The following is a 14963-nucleotide window of genomic DNA, read 5'->3' on the forward strand; positions in this document are numbered from 1 at the left end:
TTTTATGGCGAGCCGCACAAATGGCAGTCACGCACCAATCCAGCGAGGAATACGGCTGAGCGCACAGGATATTCTGTAGTATGCCGTGCGCCACAGAGTTGGCTGTGTAAGTGCGGCGCTGCACCACAGGGAAAGAGGGTGGTGACTCGAGAGTCTAGGAGTCTTAAGTCTTGGCTCGACCGCTAGACCGGCTAATGTACTTTCAAATTCACCGGTTCTCCCTCAGTGCCGGAACGTTTTCGGCGAAATATTCAAATCGTACTTGCACGTTAACGCACCTGATGATTTATAACACGTAGCTTGTCCTGCCATCCTGAGACAGCGCTCAAAAGCTGTCAGCACCGCGTCTGGTGCCGTGATGGTAGTACCATTTGTTATCTGTTTACGCTCAGTTGTCACAGCGACTGCAATCATAGCTCGCCTCCTTCCTTGCTGATCACTGCTGCCGATCGCGACCCAGCGTTGGCTGGTCGTATTCATTTTTGCTGGCTCTGCTATTTCCCTATCATAAAGACCCACTCAAGACCGGGGCGTTGCTCTGTAAACCCTATTCTGCCCCGTGCCTGGCCTATTCCGCCACCCCCTGGTGCCCTCTGTCGCGTGTTGGCCGCAGCAAAATTGCCAGTAAGCACTTAGCGTTAGGTCTGAGAGAGGAGTCCACGCAGTAATCTACGCGTCCATTTTTGCATCAGAACGGAAAACGGCACCGATAAACGCTACTAACGTTTCAGTCTTACAATTGTGCAAACTGTTCCCCCCCCCTGCAGGATAATTAAGCAACGATCAGCTCCACTGTTCGTCCGGCTGTCTCCGTTAGTCGGCAATTGCTAGTGTATTGTAAATTTGTCATTCGTGGAGGGCAACGAAGGATTGCTGCGGCTCGTTGGGCAAGGCGGCTGCAACACCAGCCCAAACTCTGGTCGCGTCAACAACCTATCTCGCCCCTGCCTCCTGAAGTAGTTGTATTCACTCTCGGCTTCTCGGCTTCTCAGCTTTCTGTCTGCAGTGGGCATTCCGCCTAGATCGTGCCCGCCGTGTTCTGCCAGGCGTTACTGATCTAATCGCCACTACCCGCCACTAAACGATGCCGCCTTTTACGCGCGGCCACACACGCAACTCCTCCCAGGCGTCTTCCGTCTCGACAACATCAGCAAGCACGACTCCTGCGGTTTACATAGTAAAAAAAGGTCATACCCGTTCGTCTTCCAACTCGTCAGCGGTATCGAACGACCCCACATCAGCCTCGTCTTCTGTCGGTAGTACCGGTCTCGAATCGCGCTCGGTTCATCAGCGAGCGTCTACCATGCCACTCGTAACGACCAGCGCAACCACGACCTTCCCAAGCGACTCCGGCTCTCTCAAATGCGCCACCCCGAACCCGAGTGTCAGCTCCCACTCACGATCGTCGTCGTCGTCGAACTTGGTCCACGCCGGTGAGGTTATCGCGAGCACGGGACTCCTGCGGGGAAAGAAAAAGGACTTCGTCGTTTTGACGCGGAACGAGCTCTTGCGCTTCAAAAACAAGTCAAAAGCCGCTGACATGTTCCCATCTCTCAATTCGATCCAACGCCATTCGTCGAATGCGTCGTCCTTGTCGTCCACCAACACTGTCGCCGATTCAGCGGCTTCAACATCGCCTCTCGAGAACACAATCTGCAAGCTCGATAGAGTATGTCATTGACTTTTCAAACGGCATGCCGCGTACTAATTCATCGATACAGGTAACTGCATTATTCGAAGTCGGCCACATGCACATCGAAGTTGCCTTCCTTGACGAGCATTGCAGCCCGCGATCCACGATCCTGCAATTCGCGACCCGGGCCGAGACTGAGCTCTGGCTTCACAGACTCTACTCGTCAGTTCCAAAAAGGACTGTCGCGCACACAATTTCCCCCGGCACGCTCGACAGTCTACGTGCATATCTCCGTACGCGGAAAGATTACTACGAACCAGCCTTCAAGGCATACCGCATAGTCATCCAGCAGCATGCACAGAACAAATCGTCTCCAAAAGGCGCTACTTCGTACGACGATCTGACAAAAATTGCGAATGCCACAACTCACGCGATCCTCGTCATTGGCCACTACGCGGTCCATTTACTCGCCGTAGACTCTAAGCCGTCAACGTTCTCGTCTCCCCATGGCGAGCTGCAGTCCCAATTCACACCACTCTCGTCCCACGGTATCGTCGCGCTTGTGCATCTCGCAATGTCTCCTCGCGATTCGACTCTTTATCTCTCATTTCGCACCCCATTAACTCCCGTTCGCTCACTCGAGCTCGCGTCGTGCGCCGCAAAAGATATCATACAATCCGTCCGATCATCTCTAGAGCATTTAAGGCCGTGCTGGACTGAATATCCGCTCACAATGGACGTCCCGGAGTACGTGCAAGACGAGCCGCTCGTGCCCATACCCGATCCTGATCCGGAGTTAAAAGACGACGATCATGTGTACGGCGTCAATGGATTCAACATGACACTTGCCGCTTACTGTGTCGCATATGGAATACCCAACGCGCTTAAGAATATCGCATACGACGTTGTTTGGGACGGAGATAATGGTCTAGTATTCCGACTACTGCCTCCCAGGAAAAGCGCTGGACTAGCGCAGATGTCATACAGCGTCCTGGAGTTGCTCTGTGTGATGCGTGCGTTAAGATGGAACGAAGCTTTTGGCGGCATTTCCTTCGCCGGCATATCTCTGGCAAGCTTGCAGGACGTGGCCGATCACTACGCGCCCATCGAACTAGACCAGACGCGGACTGCGAACAGCCGGCGTATTTCGAAATTCATGAAAGCTCTGCCGACACTCAAACTCGAGATGCAACTCCTCATGCTGTGCAGTACCGCCTTACGAATGTTGGATCTCAATGGCTGCGTTCGCCTGCCAAAGTACGGCCAGGATATGAACGAACGCGCGTCCGGCGTTATTGACGCGCTCATGCACGTCGCCAAGCGTGCTACTTCGAACGTCGATTCGTTTGTGTTTTCAAATATCCAGATCGACTTGTACGACTTTGACTTTTTGGTCGACGTAGCCAGTTCACGAGCTGCCCATTTGCGAAATATTGAGATCGCGCATTGTGGGTTGTACGAGCGAGAATTGACGTTGTTGCTGCAAGCGCTCGAAGTCCACGAGAGTACGCTTGAAGGACTGGATATTTCAGAGAACCCCGGCCGGATATCGGTGTATTCACTGAACGAGAGCCTGTACCGGTTCCAATACATGCGTCATCTGTACATGCGAATGCTTGCTATAACATCAGAAGATCTTCCGCTATTGTCAGTCGACACGTTGTCCAACATGCGACTGCAACGACTTGTCCTTGACGGCACTCGACTACGTCGAATCTCGGTTAAGCACCTCTGTGAGTACCTTTCAACCTCCCGCTCCGCTAGTCTCGTCCAGTTCTCAATCCAGTCGTGTGGCCTCACCGGTGGCGATGTCGGCGAACTGCTATCCGCAATGGGCAAATCTCCCGCGAAACAGCACCCAGACTTGACCGTCTACATTGGCGACAACCCGATCTGCACTGCAGGATTCGACGTATTTCTCTCGTCCATCACTAAGCTCGGCACGAACATCCGTCGAATTTCCATGCCGCGAATCGAGTTCCACAAAGAGCAGTTCCTATGTGATTTTTTCATCGTACTGGCCAGTCCAGAGTGCAATATCACCCATTTGGATTTGTCTCTCCTTTTAATCCCCGACGCGGACGCGTCTGCGCATGCGTGCAAATTGCTCGGAAACGTGTTTGCGCGTAATACGAGTCTGATATCGTTGAACCTCACTGGCGAAACCTCGAAGCTGCAAGTCGCTCGGATCGGTCACGGCATCGGTCGTGCACTAGAACGCTTGTCCGAAAATAGCTCCCTCCGTGAGCTTTACATTGAAGGCAACGAGCTCTCGGTCGACGGCGCGATGTTGATTGCGCAGGCACTCACTCGCAACCGCACAATCCGCCGTATCCGCCTCGACGACAACGAAATCAATTTACAAGGCTTCACTGCTATTGTAAACTCGATCGTCGAGTCGGGAAATACCGTCATCCGCTACATTTCGCGTCCGAAAATAGACCAAGCGAAGCAATTGCAGAGAATACGAGACTTGTGCGTAAAATCGGAGATGGAGATTGCTGTGTTGAGAGAGCAGCAACGAAGTACTTCGTCGACGGCGTCGTCCGACAAGGAGGCGCGGGATAAGTTCCCAGAGTTGAAAGATAAAGTCGAGGCGCACAAGAAGGCCGCCGAGACGTTGAAGGTGCTCGAAAACGAATGGGAGCGCGTTTACGCACGCTTGGATAAGTGGTTGAAACGTGGGAGCGGCGCGTCGTCTGCTACGTTGGCATATGTCGACGAAGAGGAAACTGAAGAACAGGAGAAAGCTCGGAAAGCTTGGGAACGTCTGCGTGGTGCCGGTCGAATTGGTCGGAAAATCAGCGCGGGTGGAAGTGTCGTGAAGTAAATACTATTGGCATTAATGTTTATTATGAATACGTTTTGTTGCGTATGGGCGGACAAAAGTATGGTTTGTTTATGGTTATCGGTGGAGTACATCGGGTTCTGCTTGTTGCATCTTGCATCTGGTTTTGTTAAATGTTTGGTTTAGACATTTATGTATGCGCTTCTTCATTTCCGTCATTTGCGCGCTTTAATTTATATAGCTGTCTATAGTGTGCGCATAACCGTCATAGTGGCGGCATCCTCATACTCGTATAATTAGACAATTAACAGTTTTATTGATACAATGTCGTACACGATGACTCGTAATCCAAAATACTCTCCCAAGTAACAAAAGCGATAACTCCAATTCAACACTTATCCCGTCGGGCCAAACATATAACCTTATACGATAACCGAAATCATAACTCTATCAATGCAAACATCACTTCTTTTTCCACAGCTCTGAGCTATTCCTAGAATTCTCTCGCTCATCGACCTAACTAAAGAAAACGGCCCGAGGGTCCCTCGGCAGTCCATCAGCGCCGATCCCGTTCCGCTCCATGGCCCGGCGCGTATATAGTGCCCTCGCCTCATCGAACCCAACATGCATTTCCCTCATAATCCCTTGAATCTCCGCCTTCGAATCGTCCGATAATCCGCCCCGTCCATCCCCGTTCGCCAGATTTGAACGCAAATCAAACGTGTCCGAAGTCAACCCTGACGCTGCGTCCTGCTGGAACGTGCCTGGTGCTTGCGAGAATGAGGACGGTGGCTGGCTGCTGATGGGCAGCAGCGTGCCGAGGGGGAGCACGCCGGTAGTGGCGTTACCTGGTAGATACCCTGCCCCTGCGCGGCCTCGTAAGTGCGTTGTCAGTGGTACGAGGCGGTTGTAGATCGGTATGTGTTCTCTTGCTAATGGTTCTGGGATCACATTAGTCCATGTCCGACTTCCTTCGCCAACTTGTAAAATTACAGATCCCATTCCACGATCTGCAACTTTGTCACCAAGTAATAGCTCTCTCCAAGAAACCTCACTAGAGTCATAGGAAAAGAAAATAGCACATAGTCATAGCAAAATAGTACATACCCCATCTCTTCCTTGTTGCGTATAAGCCCATTACTATAAACACCACCAAAAACATCAGCCATGACGCCGTACTTATGTAATCCATTCCCACGTCTCTCATTAATTTTGGGAGATTGAAAATCAAATACGAGCTCAGAAAATTGTGATGATACAGCAAGGTGCATAGGCTTGTGTGGTTGGAAGAAGGAATACGACGAGGCGCGTCTGCCCGGAACAAACATTTTGTGACGTATGAGGTGTTAGTAATTGGTTCAGGGTTCAGGAGATGGCGGCGAAATGCGAAACCGTGAACCGGTGGTTGGGACATAAAATTCATCGCTGGTTTCATTTAAGATTTCGAGGGCATACGTAAGCTTTAATACCTCGTTTACGTGTCACCTATATTCCTATTGATTTGAGGCATATATAGGCTGACAAATAACACGATTTCTGTTACAATTGTTACTCAAGCATCCAAAACAACCTGCCGCGAGAACAATGCTACAGTAGCTTGCAGTCGTAAGAATATCATGTAGCAATGCAGACGCTACATCTAGTTAGACTGCTAGAGGATTCGAATGGGTCAGTTTGTGGAAACTAGGCCAATTCATAACCTAGCTGATTCAAACAATCTAATTAGTCTATCTCGCGACTTATACTGAATTTCTATGAAGTTTCGTACGTTGATGGCACGCACGTGTTCAGCTTGGACAGGGGCGCGTATGAAGTGAAAGGGAACCAAGTTGCCGCGGTTCTCGAAATACATTGAATGAAAGTATCAAATAGGTTGACGCATCGAACGCACTGGAAAAAGCCGCTACAGCTTAGCAAAGCAGGAAATATTTATCGGTCGGCTTAAGATAATCCCGACCCGACGTACCATCGCCAACACATATCAATTCCAATATCGTCGTGTATTCTATATTAACTCTCCTGAAGTCGTTTGAGCGTTCTGTTTGCTATGCAGTAAATTTGAAGGGCCAACAACGCGGTTTAACTAGTATGTAACCACATGACAATTTCGTTTCTACAATTGACAGCGACCCAATAGAATAAAGTAACTGATCATTCAGAATTCGAAAGAAATATCTCCATAAAAGAACACTCTAGTCACATTCATCCGTCTTTGCCTGTTCAACACAAATAACGTTTCAGGGGTGTCAGGGGTGCATCCTCAAGTAAGGGTACCGAACGTATTCTGGATTGTATTATGGCATCCTGAAGGCAATACGTAAATATATTGGAACATCCTATCATTAAAATAAAACCACCGATACTCCAGGATTTTCTGCGCCAGTAACGCCGTATACTAAAAATGCAGATAATAATAAGTTCGCCCGGCGCAATATTCTATACGAACGATGACAGACAAAAGTAGAGGAAATCTAATCAGCCATTTCCCAATGTCGCGCTTTCCACAGTAACGCTGTCTCCCGCACGCCGTCCCACTACCTCGCGATGAGTCATAATTGCAAACCACAGCAACGTGCCATAAAACACCAAACAGAAAAATCCAGTGGATATATAATCGATCTTTGCATTCCCGCCGACCAACCCACGAATACCTAAATGGATATTGTCATTGTACAACCGAATCACAGGAGCATGCATTCGTGTTTCAATCGAAGAAAATAGATACACGCCGGAGATCACGAGCGCGAGAGCCGTCAGGGCGCCCACTATGAGAACTGGATAAATCAAACGTGGGCTAAAGAACGCGTCAATGTCGCCTGGTGAGTCGAGTGAGATGTCAGATGAGATCTGTGGTTGGTAAGTTGTGTCTGCCGTTTGCGGATTTGCAGAGTCTGGCATTATTTCATCCTGATAGTGCGTTAATCATGTGCTAGGAGCCCTCGTAGCATGGCTAGACTTACTAGAGTTTCGCCAGCCTCTGTCTCTACCGCTTGAATCTCCAGTTCGTCAAAGATGTACTCGATCATGTCGTCCTGCATAACAGTGGCAGTACGATCGACTTGCTCATCATCCAAACAGCATGTGGATGGCATCGCTTCACTAGTTGCATCAGTAGCGGCATCGTTCTGCACTGATGCAACGTCAGCAATATGTCCTTCATTGACATCATCGCTTTGGCGACTTGGCCGGGCGGACTCCGCTTTACTATCTCTTCGTAATCTCTGGTTAAAAATCATCATTAGCTCAGATTCAGTAGCTATTATATCGCGCATTTGATCTACACATATATACAAACCTTGATCAAGGGCAACGATTTCCTAACCACCATCCTGGTCTTGGAGAAAACCATTCTGTTAAAATACTTAGTAATGCCGACGTGTAAGCCACTGGCTAAAAGCAATAGAAGCTATGGTGTAGGAGTGTGGTAGATTTGACGCAGGAGAGATTGTGATTCTGACCGACCGTAGAGTCTACAATGACGGCTGAAACACAGGGTTAGTCATGCAAACAAATATTTAAAATAAATCTATCCGAACAAGATTTCAGTTGGAATCGTGAACGACGGCACGGTACGGGAGTCGATGTGACGTACGTATATGGCAATTTAGGTTGACGAAGATGGCAACGATGCTGCATACGCCAGAACGGTGGGAAACCAGTTTGCGGCAGGGGGCAGGGCCGATTTGGTTAGATATGAGATATTCGAACACGTGATATTGGTAAATATTAGAAATTGAGCTGCGAATTGGAGGAAATGTTGATTCTGTGACTAAAGCGATGAGTTGCAAGTGTGCAATATTTGCATAAGTCTGGCAGTCTGTGGCCGATCAAGAACTGTTGATCATGACGTTCGTGACGAACGGATTGACGACACCAAATAGGCATCTCGTACATATGAACACACTGGCGTGTCGTACTCAATATTCCACACCCTATGGGTGAGATAAAAGGATGAGATTTAATAGTCGATTCATCACTTTAGAGGCATATTATCACTGTACAAAAACAACATGTCTACATACATACACGATATCAGATACATGTTATTCTCAGAACTAGCGCCCACGAGCCACACACACAAAACGGGCGATTGATTAAACGTTGCACAAAAGCGGTACACCTACAATGAATCTAAACGAAACAGTCCATGTTTATCAAGTCCACACACAGTAAAATCCAAATAATTCCGTTAAAAATGCCACCATGAAGTCGACTCTAAATAATGCATGCAAACCAAACTAAGTTTAATCTTATACTCAAGACAGCGTCCATTCGCCCTACGAATACCAAATTAAATATCATTTTGCACAATATCTTCTGGCGACATTACGTCGACAACTTCTAACTGCTCGCCGTTAGCTTCCTTCTCCTTCAGCACATTCAAAAAATCTTCCCAAGTAGTTGACTTAAAGTCCGTCTCCGAGTACCGATGCACACTGCCCTGCACACTCAACAATGTATTCCGACCAAACAAGTCCGTAATCTCCTGCACGCACTTTCCCCGGACTTTAAAGTGTGCAGGGTTCGACGAGATCCCGCCGTCGAGACCAAAATCGTAGACCTCCTCCGACATGATGTGGAACGGTGGTCGGCTTGTGACACCAGAGATGAGAAAGTTCATCGCAATGTCTTCGCAGTTGACGAGGTCGTCCACGTATTTCAGAATATTGTCCGGCAATCCGCAACGCCACAAGAACAGAAAGTTCGAGTCCATGAACATGAGTTTTGTCAGCATGATCGAATATCGTGGCGGCTTCATACGGAACGGCCAGCAGTACTTGATTGTTTCAGAGCTGGGATCATAGCAATCAACACGAGGAGCGAAACCGACGAGCGAGTCGGGTTGGCGCTGCCAGGACTCAAACGCCATGTCGATATCATCTATCGGCGTCCACACGTCGTCGTCGGAGATGAGAACAGCAGCTGTACGTAATTCCTTAACGGGGTTGAATCGATTATTTAACGAGTCAACGGTCTGATTCAGTATGATCACGGAACCCTGTGCCTCGTTTACAAGATCGCGGATGTTTTTCGAGACAGGCTGATTCTTGTCGTGCCAGATCACAAATATCTTGTCGACCTTTGGGGACATCAGGAACTGCTTGATGACAAAGGGTAGGGTGGCCTGGCGTCGAAGGGAGTGCGTGGCGAGTAAAACACTGTATTTGTCCATGATCTTCTCAGGAATATCCAGCTTGTGGGCAAGGTAATCTTCGCACACCTCTTTTGATCCACGTTTGGGTCGCCATTCAAGAAGGTCTTTGTCCAGTCCCAGCTTTTCTCGAGCCGAATAGTCGGCTTTCCGCCATTGATAGATCATATCTTCGTGGAAGGATTGACGCCAGTTCTTCGGGCCCTGGTACCAGAAATTCCATGGCTTCATGGTACCTTCATAATTGAAAACGCGAGCGTTACCAAAGACATACCTGCTGTAATCGAGAGCTTGATATTTCGCTTTGACGTTATATACTGGATTCAATGGATGTATATCCTTGAAGAAATAATTCAAAAACCCAACGTCATGAGGCAAATGCGCTGTGTTGATCATAGCTCTTTTCAACTCCGAGTATATGTCCATATTTGGCTCCACGAGCATAATTGAGTCGTCGACGATGCCACCCAGTTCCAATGTTGCTGTGAAAGGTGGCTCCTGGAACACGTCGTCAATGTTGCCTACTGCAAGCATTTCTGGATGCATATACAGTACTCTATCCCATTGCGTTAATCTCCAAGCTTGGATGGCGTTGCTCCTACACATGCGCCGTCTCTTTGGATCTTCCGATTTGTCTTTGTCGGTGGCTTCCTTCTCAAGTTGTTTCTCCGCGGCCGAGGTTTGGGACTCGTCTATTTCGACTTTGATGGGCTCTGTATCGACCAACTTGGCTCCCAATTTGGTCAGCTGATCTCTCTTCTCATCGTCAAGTGGCATCATGACGACTACGACAATATCCGCATTCGTCTCCGTCTGCTGCAGTGAATGCACTAGTGTGCGTACTGGAATGAACTAGCCAACAGGATCAGCAGGCAAGCTTATATACCACTATTTCCATAACCAGAACACTTACGTCGCCTTCCATACATATCATAGACGCAAACGTGGCCCTCCCTGTGAAATTACTCGGCACCGAATCGGCCGCAGTAGACACCTCACGATCTGGACTAAACACTGCCTTCAACCGCTCATCCATCATCTGCAAGAGCGATTCCTTGGTCACATACCGCTCTCGCCATGCCAGAAACGCAAGTATGGTCAAGACGTTGACGAACACAAGCAGGACCAGCCGCGGCCGCAGCGCCCTCTTCCAAGAAGGCTGTCGGGAAGAGGTTATCGCCATTGTTTGCGCAGTGTGCTAGTCCGTTACAGCGCACGTCGTGATAGAGGGGAAAGATGGGAATATCTAGACGCACTGTTGCGTCGCGTCACGCTGATCCCGACAATTGTGAATCCGGCAACAAAGTCTGACAAGGCGTGATTGAATTGTTTTGGCATGTACTCCACACTGTGATCTAACATGCACACGGGGCCCATGGAACACCCAAATTGCCTTGCTGCTGGGATCCGGGACGATCTGGCTGACCTTCCTAATTTAATTGCTGCTCTGGGGGAATGAGTGGGTATCCTGTTTGTTGAGCAGACCTCTAATGATAATTGCGAGGAGAAGAAGATGCAGACAGTGGAAGGTCTACCGCAACCCTAACCTGTAAGACGTCCATAAGACCTCAGCGTATGGTACCGTCAAAAGCGAGAGAGACAGAGCTAGAGAGCCACCGTGCTAAACAATGGATTAGAGCATGTTCGCGTGATTGACTGCATGGGTGAGCTAGAGGCATGACGGCTATGACGGCTACAGATTTACGATTTCGTTTCGCTTTGGCTCTGCGGGGCGGCTACTCATATTGTGCAGCCGTGAGTATCAGCGTTGATAATGGTTGCGAACTCAGGGCAGTAAATCTATAATGCAAATTGGTGAGAGGCACATTCATACATACTACTACGAAAGACGATGAAATATCCCGAAACTCGTAGATCAGATCAGGCATTAATATTATTTGGAGTGTGGCTCCGCGGCTGCGGCGCAGATGTCCGGGGACTGATCATATACCGAATGTTGAGTAACAAATACATTGGATTCCATGATATATTACATTCTTTAGCATGCATACTGGCATTTATTAAGCTATATATTGCTTTTGGGTCCCCCGACGTTCACGCTTGTATTAGTCAAATTCTTCGTCTATCTCATCAGTGTTTGACCCATTTGTCACTTTGTCACATGCCCCTGAGGTAAATGTTATATATTACTTGCCGCCATGTCGACATCTTCAATATTGGAAATGCCAGTATGTATAATCCGGTCATTCAAGGTATTAAACACAAGACCTACAGATCATAATTTCCCCATTCTCGACGCGCCGTCCAGACGAATAATGGCGCCATTAATAATCACATTTTGAATCACGCTGCTCACCATCCTCGCAAACTCGTCCGCCCTGCCAAAACGCCGGGGAAACTCCAGCATGGCGATCAACTTGTCTTTTGTCTTCTTGGGCATTGGTGTCGTCATTGCGGTGTCGAAAACTCCGGGCGCGAGGGCCACGACGCGAATACCCCACTGAGCTAAGTCACGCGCCATTGGTAGTGTCATACTCGCAACAGCGCCTTTCGAGCCACCATATGCTACTTGGCCAGTTTGTCCCTCGAGAGCCGAGACGGAGGATACAAGTACAATGACGCCCCGTTCTCCATCTTCGTTCAACTCATCTAGTGGCTCTGCGGCCAAGCGTGATGCCACGAGAGAGCATAGAGAGTATGTCCCGATCACATTTACTTCCATGACTGTTTTAAATGCCGACAAGGAAGACGGCTTACCGGATCGATCGAGAATCTTGCAAGATTTAGTGAAAGCAAAGACATCATGTACGTAATAGTCGAATCACCTTCGCACCCCATACAATGCCTGCAGCACTCACGACACCACCCAACTGCTTTCCTGTTTCCTTCGTCCAAGCTACCACTGCGTCGACAGCCTTCTCGAGATGTTCAGCATCAGTGACATCAGCCCTAAAGAATCTAACCAACTTAGAGTACGGGAATATCTGCGACATCACGCGTTCCCCTGCCTCTTCATCCCGGTCGACGATCGCGATGTATCCACCATACGACGTCAGCTCCTGTGTTGTCCGTAATCCAAGACCTGACGCACTGTAAAAATATTTGGTCAGATCGCAATGTATGAAGATTAGACTGATTCTCCCCACCCGCCGGACACTATGAATGTGCGACCATCGATTTTCATTGTCGTCGGTGAATTCTTGGTATTGCAATAATTATGCAGTTCAATTAACTTATTAGCATCAAGATCGTGAGCAGTCAGAAGTTGTCAATGCGAATGATACATATCAATGCGGGGTTGCATGCACTGGCCCGGACCGACGACCGCCGAGGAAGGCAAATGTCCCGGCGGGCCCCCTGAAAAAAACTACATTTACCAGGCGAACGCCGATCAGTCAGAGGTATTCAGAAGACAATACGTAGTCGAGGACTGCATGACACTTTGAATCGTGTTGCCTGACTATTTATCTAAATCCAAGACCAGAATTTTGCCAGTGAGAAAATGAAATGGAAAATATTGGAAGAAATGACTGACGAACCGAACCAGGAAGGTGCCGCGTTTAGCCGGCGATCGGCAGTGTTCACCACGCCATCCCGTCTTATTCCTACTCCGCCACCGACGACCTAACAATGAGAACGAATGAGACAGATTGGCTAACGTTCAAGTTCGAAATCCCGACCACTGTTTGCCGGTCGCAACCGACTAGTGCCAGGGCAAGCAAACCCGCAGGAGAATCAGTTGGGTTTGGGTTACGTCGTAGGGCTGATAGGATTGCTGTTCGAGCGACGTCCACACGACGACGGGCCTCAAAATAAAATCAGGGTCGTTTCGAGCGCATTCAATGGCAATGGTATAACTTATAGAATTTGCGCCTCGCAGAACGGTATTCGTGCTATGGGGTTCGAATCCGATGGGGCAGATGCGGACTCATTGCCAGATTCGGTTGTGCGACCTTGACACGATTAGTCGGGTCCTGTTCGCGGGCCGGTCCATCCCACCGCCGAGGCCGTTAATTATCGACACGCGCCAGGGGCACACCGGGTCGAGTTCCATGGATAGCTGGTAGCTGCTCTTTCGAGCTACCCCTCCAGCCCACTTTCCACATACATATATATTGACGTCTCCCTCCAGCCGGACTATCTCACATCTTCGCAACATTATCCTCTATTACTTTCAGAATGGCCTACACTCACGCTACCGGCCTTGGGCCCCTGCCCGCCCCCCAGCCAAATCTTGCTGAGCATGTTCTCGACCTCTTTTCCCTCAAAGGCAAAGTCGCCTCTGTTACTGGCTCGTCCTCCGGAATCGGTTATGACGTTGCGTACGCCTTTGCCCAAGCTGGCGCCGACGTCGCAATCTGGTATAATGGCAACCCTTCCGCGATTGAGAAGGCCGAGAAGATCGCAAAAGACTGTGGAGTTAAATGCAAGGCCTACAAATGCGCTGTCACGGACAGCAAAGCGGTATGTTCACTGCGCGTTCTTCCGGCATATTACATCCCATACTGACTGGCAGGTTCAAGGTTGAGGCCACTATTAAGCAGATCTACGAGGACTTCGGGGGTCTGGATATCCAGGTCGCCAATGCTGGTATCCCCTGGACTGCCGGTCCCATGGTCGATGTCGAAGGTGACGAACACTGGGACAAAGTCATCAACATTGATCTCAACGGAGCCTACTACACTGCCAAATACACCGGTCAGATCTTTAAGAAGCAGGGTCATGGCTCTTTGATCTTCACTGCAAGTATGAGCGGCCACATCGTCAACATTCCCCAGATGCAGGCCTGCTACAACGCAGCCAAAGCCGGCGTCCTGCACTTCTCGCGATCACTTGCTGTCGAGTGGGCCGGTTTCGGCCGGGTCAACACTGTCTCTCCGGGCTACATGCTCACAGAGATTTCAAATTTCGTTCCAACAGAGACTAAGGAGAAGTGGTGGAAATTAATCCCTATGGGCCGTGAGGGCTCCACTAAAGAACTCGTCGGCGCTTACCTCTACCTTGCCAGCGATGCTAGCACTTACACTACGGGTGCCGACATCATTGTTGACGGTGGCTACTGCGCTCCTTAGGTCCGTGCATATCACAGTATAAGGTATCACGAGAGAATTGTAATGTTGTATAACTTATCCGTCTTTAATTGTTTACTTTTTGCATAGCTTCAAAGCAGTATATATATGTAAGCATGATGTGAAGAATATGATTATGATGGCTAGGAACTGTGACACGCCAATGCTCTGGATTCAATGGCATATGCCTCCACTGCAATCGCTATGCTGAAGACTGGCCATAAATTTGTGGCGAGGAAATGATGGAATTTGAACAATGCTAAAAATTTGGGCAATAACCAAAGCAAATCAATATGTAAGCTTCAATGGTTAGCCTATATAAGGTTATAGGGTAAGGGCCATCTCGTGAGGCGAGTTGCT

The 14963-nt window shown here is 48.9% G+C and overlaps 6 protein-coding genes across 6 annotated transcripts; 2 read left to right on the forward strand and 4 right to left on the reverse strand.

Annotated features, from left to right (window-relative positions):
- The first annotated feature begins 929 nt into the window (after positions 1-929).
- Positions 930-4743, forward strand: V1508DRAFT_387462 (uncharacterized protein). The gene is made up of 2 exons (XM_066937846.1): positions 930-1669; positions 1722-4743. Exons 1-2 carry the CDS (start codon positions 1085-1087, stop codon positions 4461-4463), a joined length of 3327 nt encoding a protein of 1108 aa, XP_066795357.1. The 5' UTR covers positions 930-1084; the 3' UTR covers positions 4464-4743.
- A 194-nt stretch (positions 4744-4937) lies between these two features.
- V1508DRAFT_355736 (uncharacterized protein) lies at positions 4938-5628 on the reverse strand (the record flags this gene model as incomplete). Its single annotated transcript, XM_066936969.1, has 2 exons — positions 4938-5362; positions 5529-5628. 2 exons carry the CDS (start codon positions 5626-5628, stop codon positions 4938-4940), a joined length of 525 nt encoding a protein of 174 aa, XP_066795358.1.
- Positions 5629-6896: 1268 nt separating this feature from the next.
- Positions 6897-7770, reverse strand: V1508DRAFT_355730 (uncharacterized protein; the record flags this gene model as incomplete). Its single annotated transcript, XM_066936968.1, has 3 exons — positions 6897-7328; positions 7382-7642; positions 7717-7770. The coding sequence occupies 3 exons, from the start codon at positions 7768-7770 to the stop codon at positions 6897-6899; spliced, it is 747 nt and encodes a 248-aa protein (XP_066795359.1).
- Positions 7771-8383: 613 nt separating this feature from the next.
- On the reverse strand, positions 8384-11146 carry V1508DRAFT_387467 (glycosyl transferase family 64 domain-containing protein). The gene is made up of 2 exons (XM_066937847.1): positions 10487-11146; positions 8384-10425 (listed from the first exon to the last, which is right to left on the reverse strand). Exons 1-2 carry the CDS (start codon positions 10754-10756, stop codon positions 8713-8715), a joined length of 1983 nt encoding a protein of 660 aa, XP_066795360.1. The 5' UTR covers positions 10757-11146; the 3' UTR covers positions 8384-8712.
- A 402-nt stretch (positions 11147-11548) lies between these two features.
- V1508DRAFT_387470 (uncharacterized protein) lies at positions 11549-13180 on the reverse strand. Its single transcript, XM_066937848.1, has 3 exons — positions 12681-13180; positions 12360-12624; positions 11549-12307 (listed from the first exon to the last, which is right to left on the reverse strand). Exons 1-3 carry the CDS (start codon positions 12716-12718, stop codon positions 11810-11812), a joined length of 801 nt encoding a protein of 266 aa, XP_066795361.1. The 5' UTR covers positions 12719-13180; the 3' UTR covers positions 11549-11809.
- A 352-nt stretch (positions 13181-13532) lies between these two features.
- On the forward strand, positions 13533-14933 carry V1508DRAFT_158561 (uncharacterized protein). Its single transcript, XM_066936063.1, has 2 exons — positions 13533-13998; positions 14058-14933. The coding sequence occupies exons 1-2, from the start codon at positions 13714-13716 to the stop codon at positions 14604-14606; spliced, it is 834 nt and encodes a 277-aa protein (XP_066795362.1). The 5' UTR covers positions 13533-13713; the 3' UTR covers positions 14607-14933.
- The last annotated feature ends 30 nt before the right edge of the window (positions 14934-14963 follow it).

This window comes from Lipomyces doorenjongii (assembly GCF_038497915.1).
Source record: "Lipomyces doorenjongii strain NRRL Y-27504 unplaced genomic scaffold V1508scaffold_30, whole genome shotgun sequence".
In the NCBI taxonomy this organism is placed as follows: Eukaryota; Fungi; Ascomycota; class Lipomycetes; order Lipomycetales; family Lipomycetaceae; genus Lipomyces; species Lipomyces doorenjongii.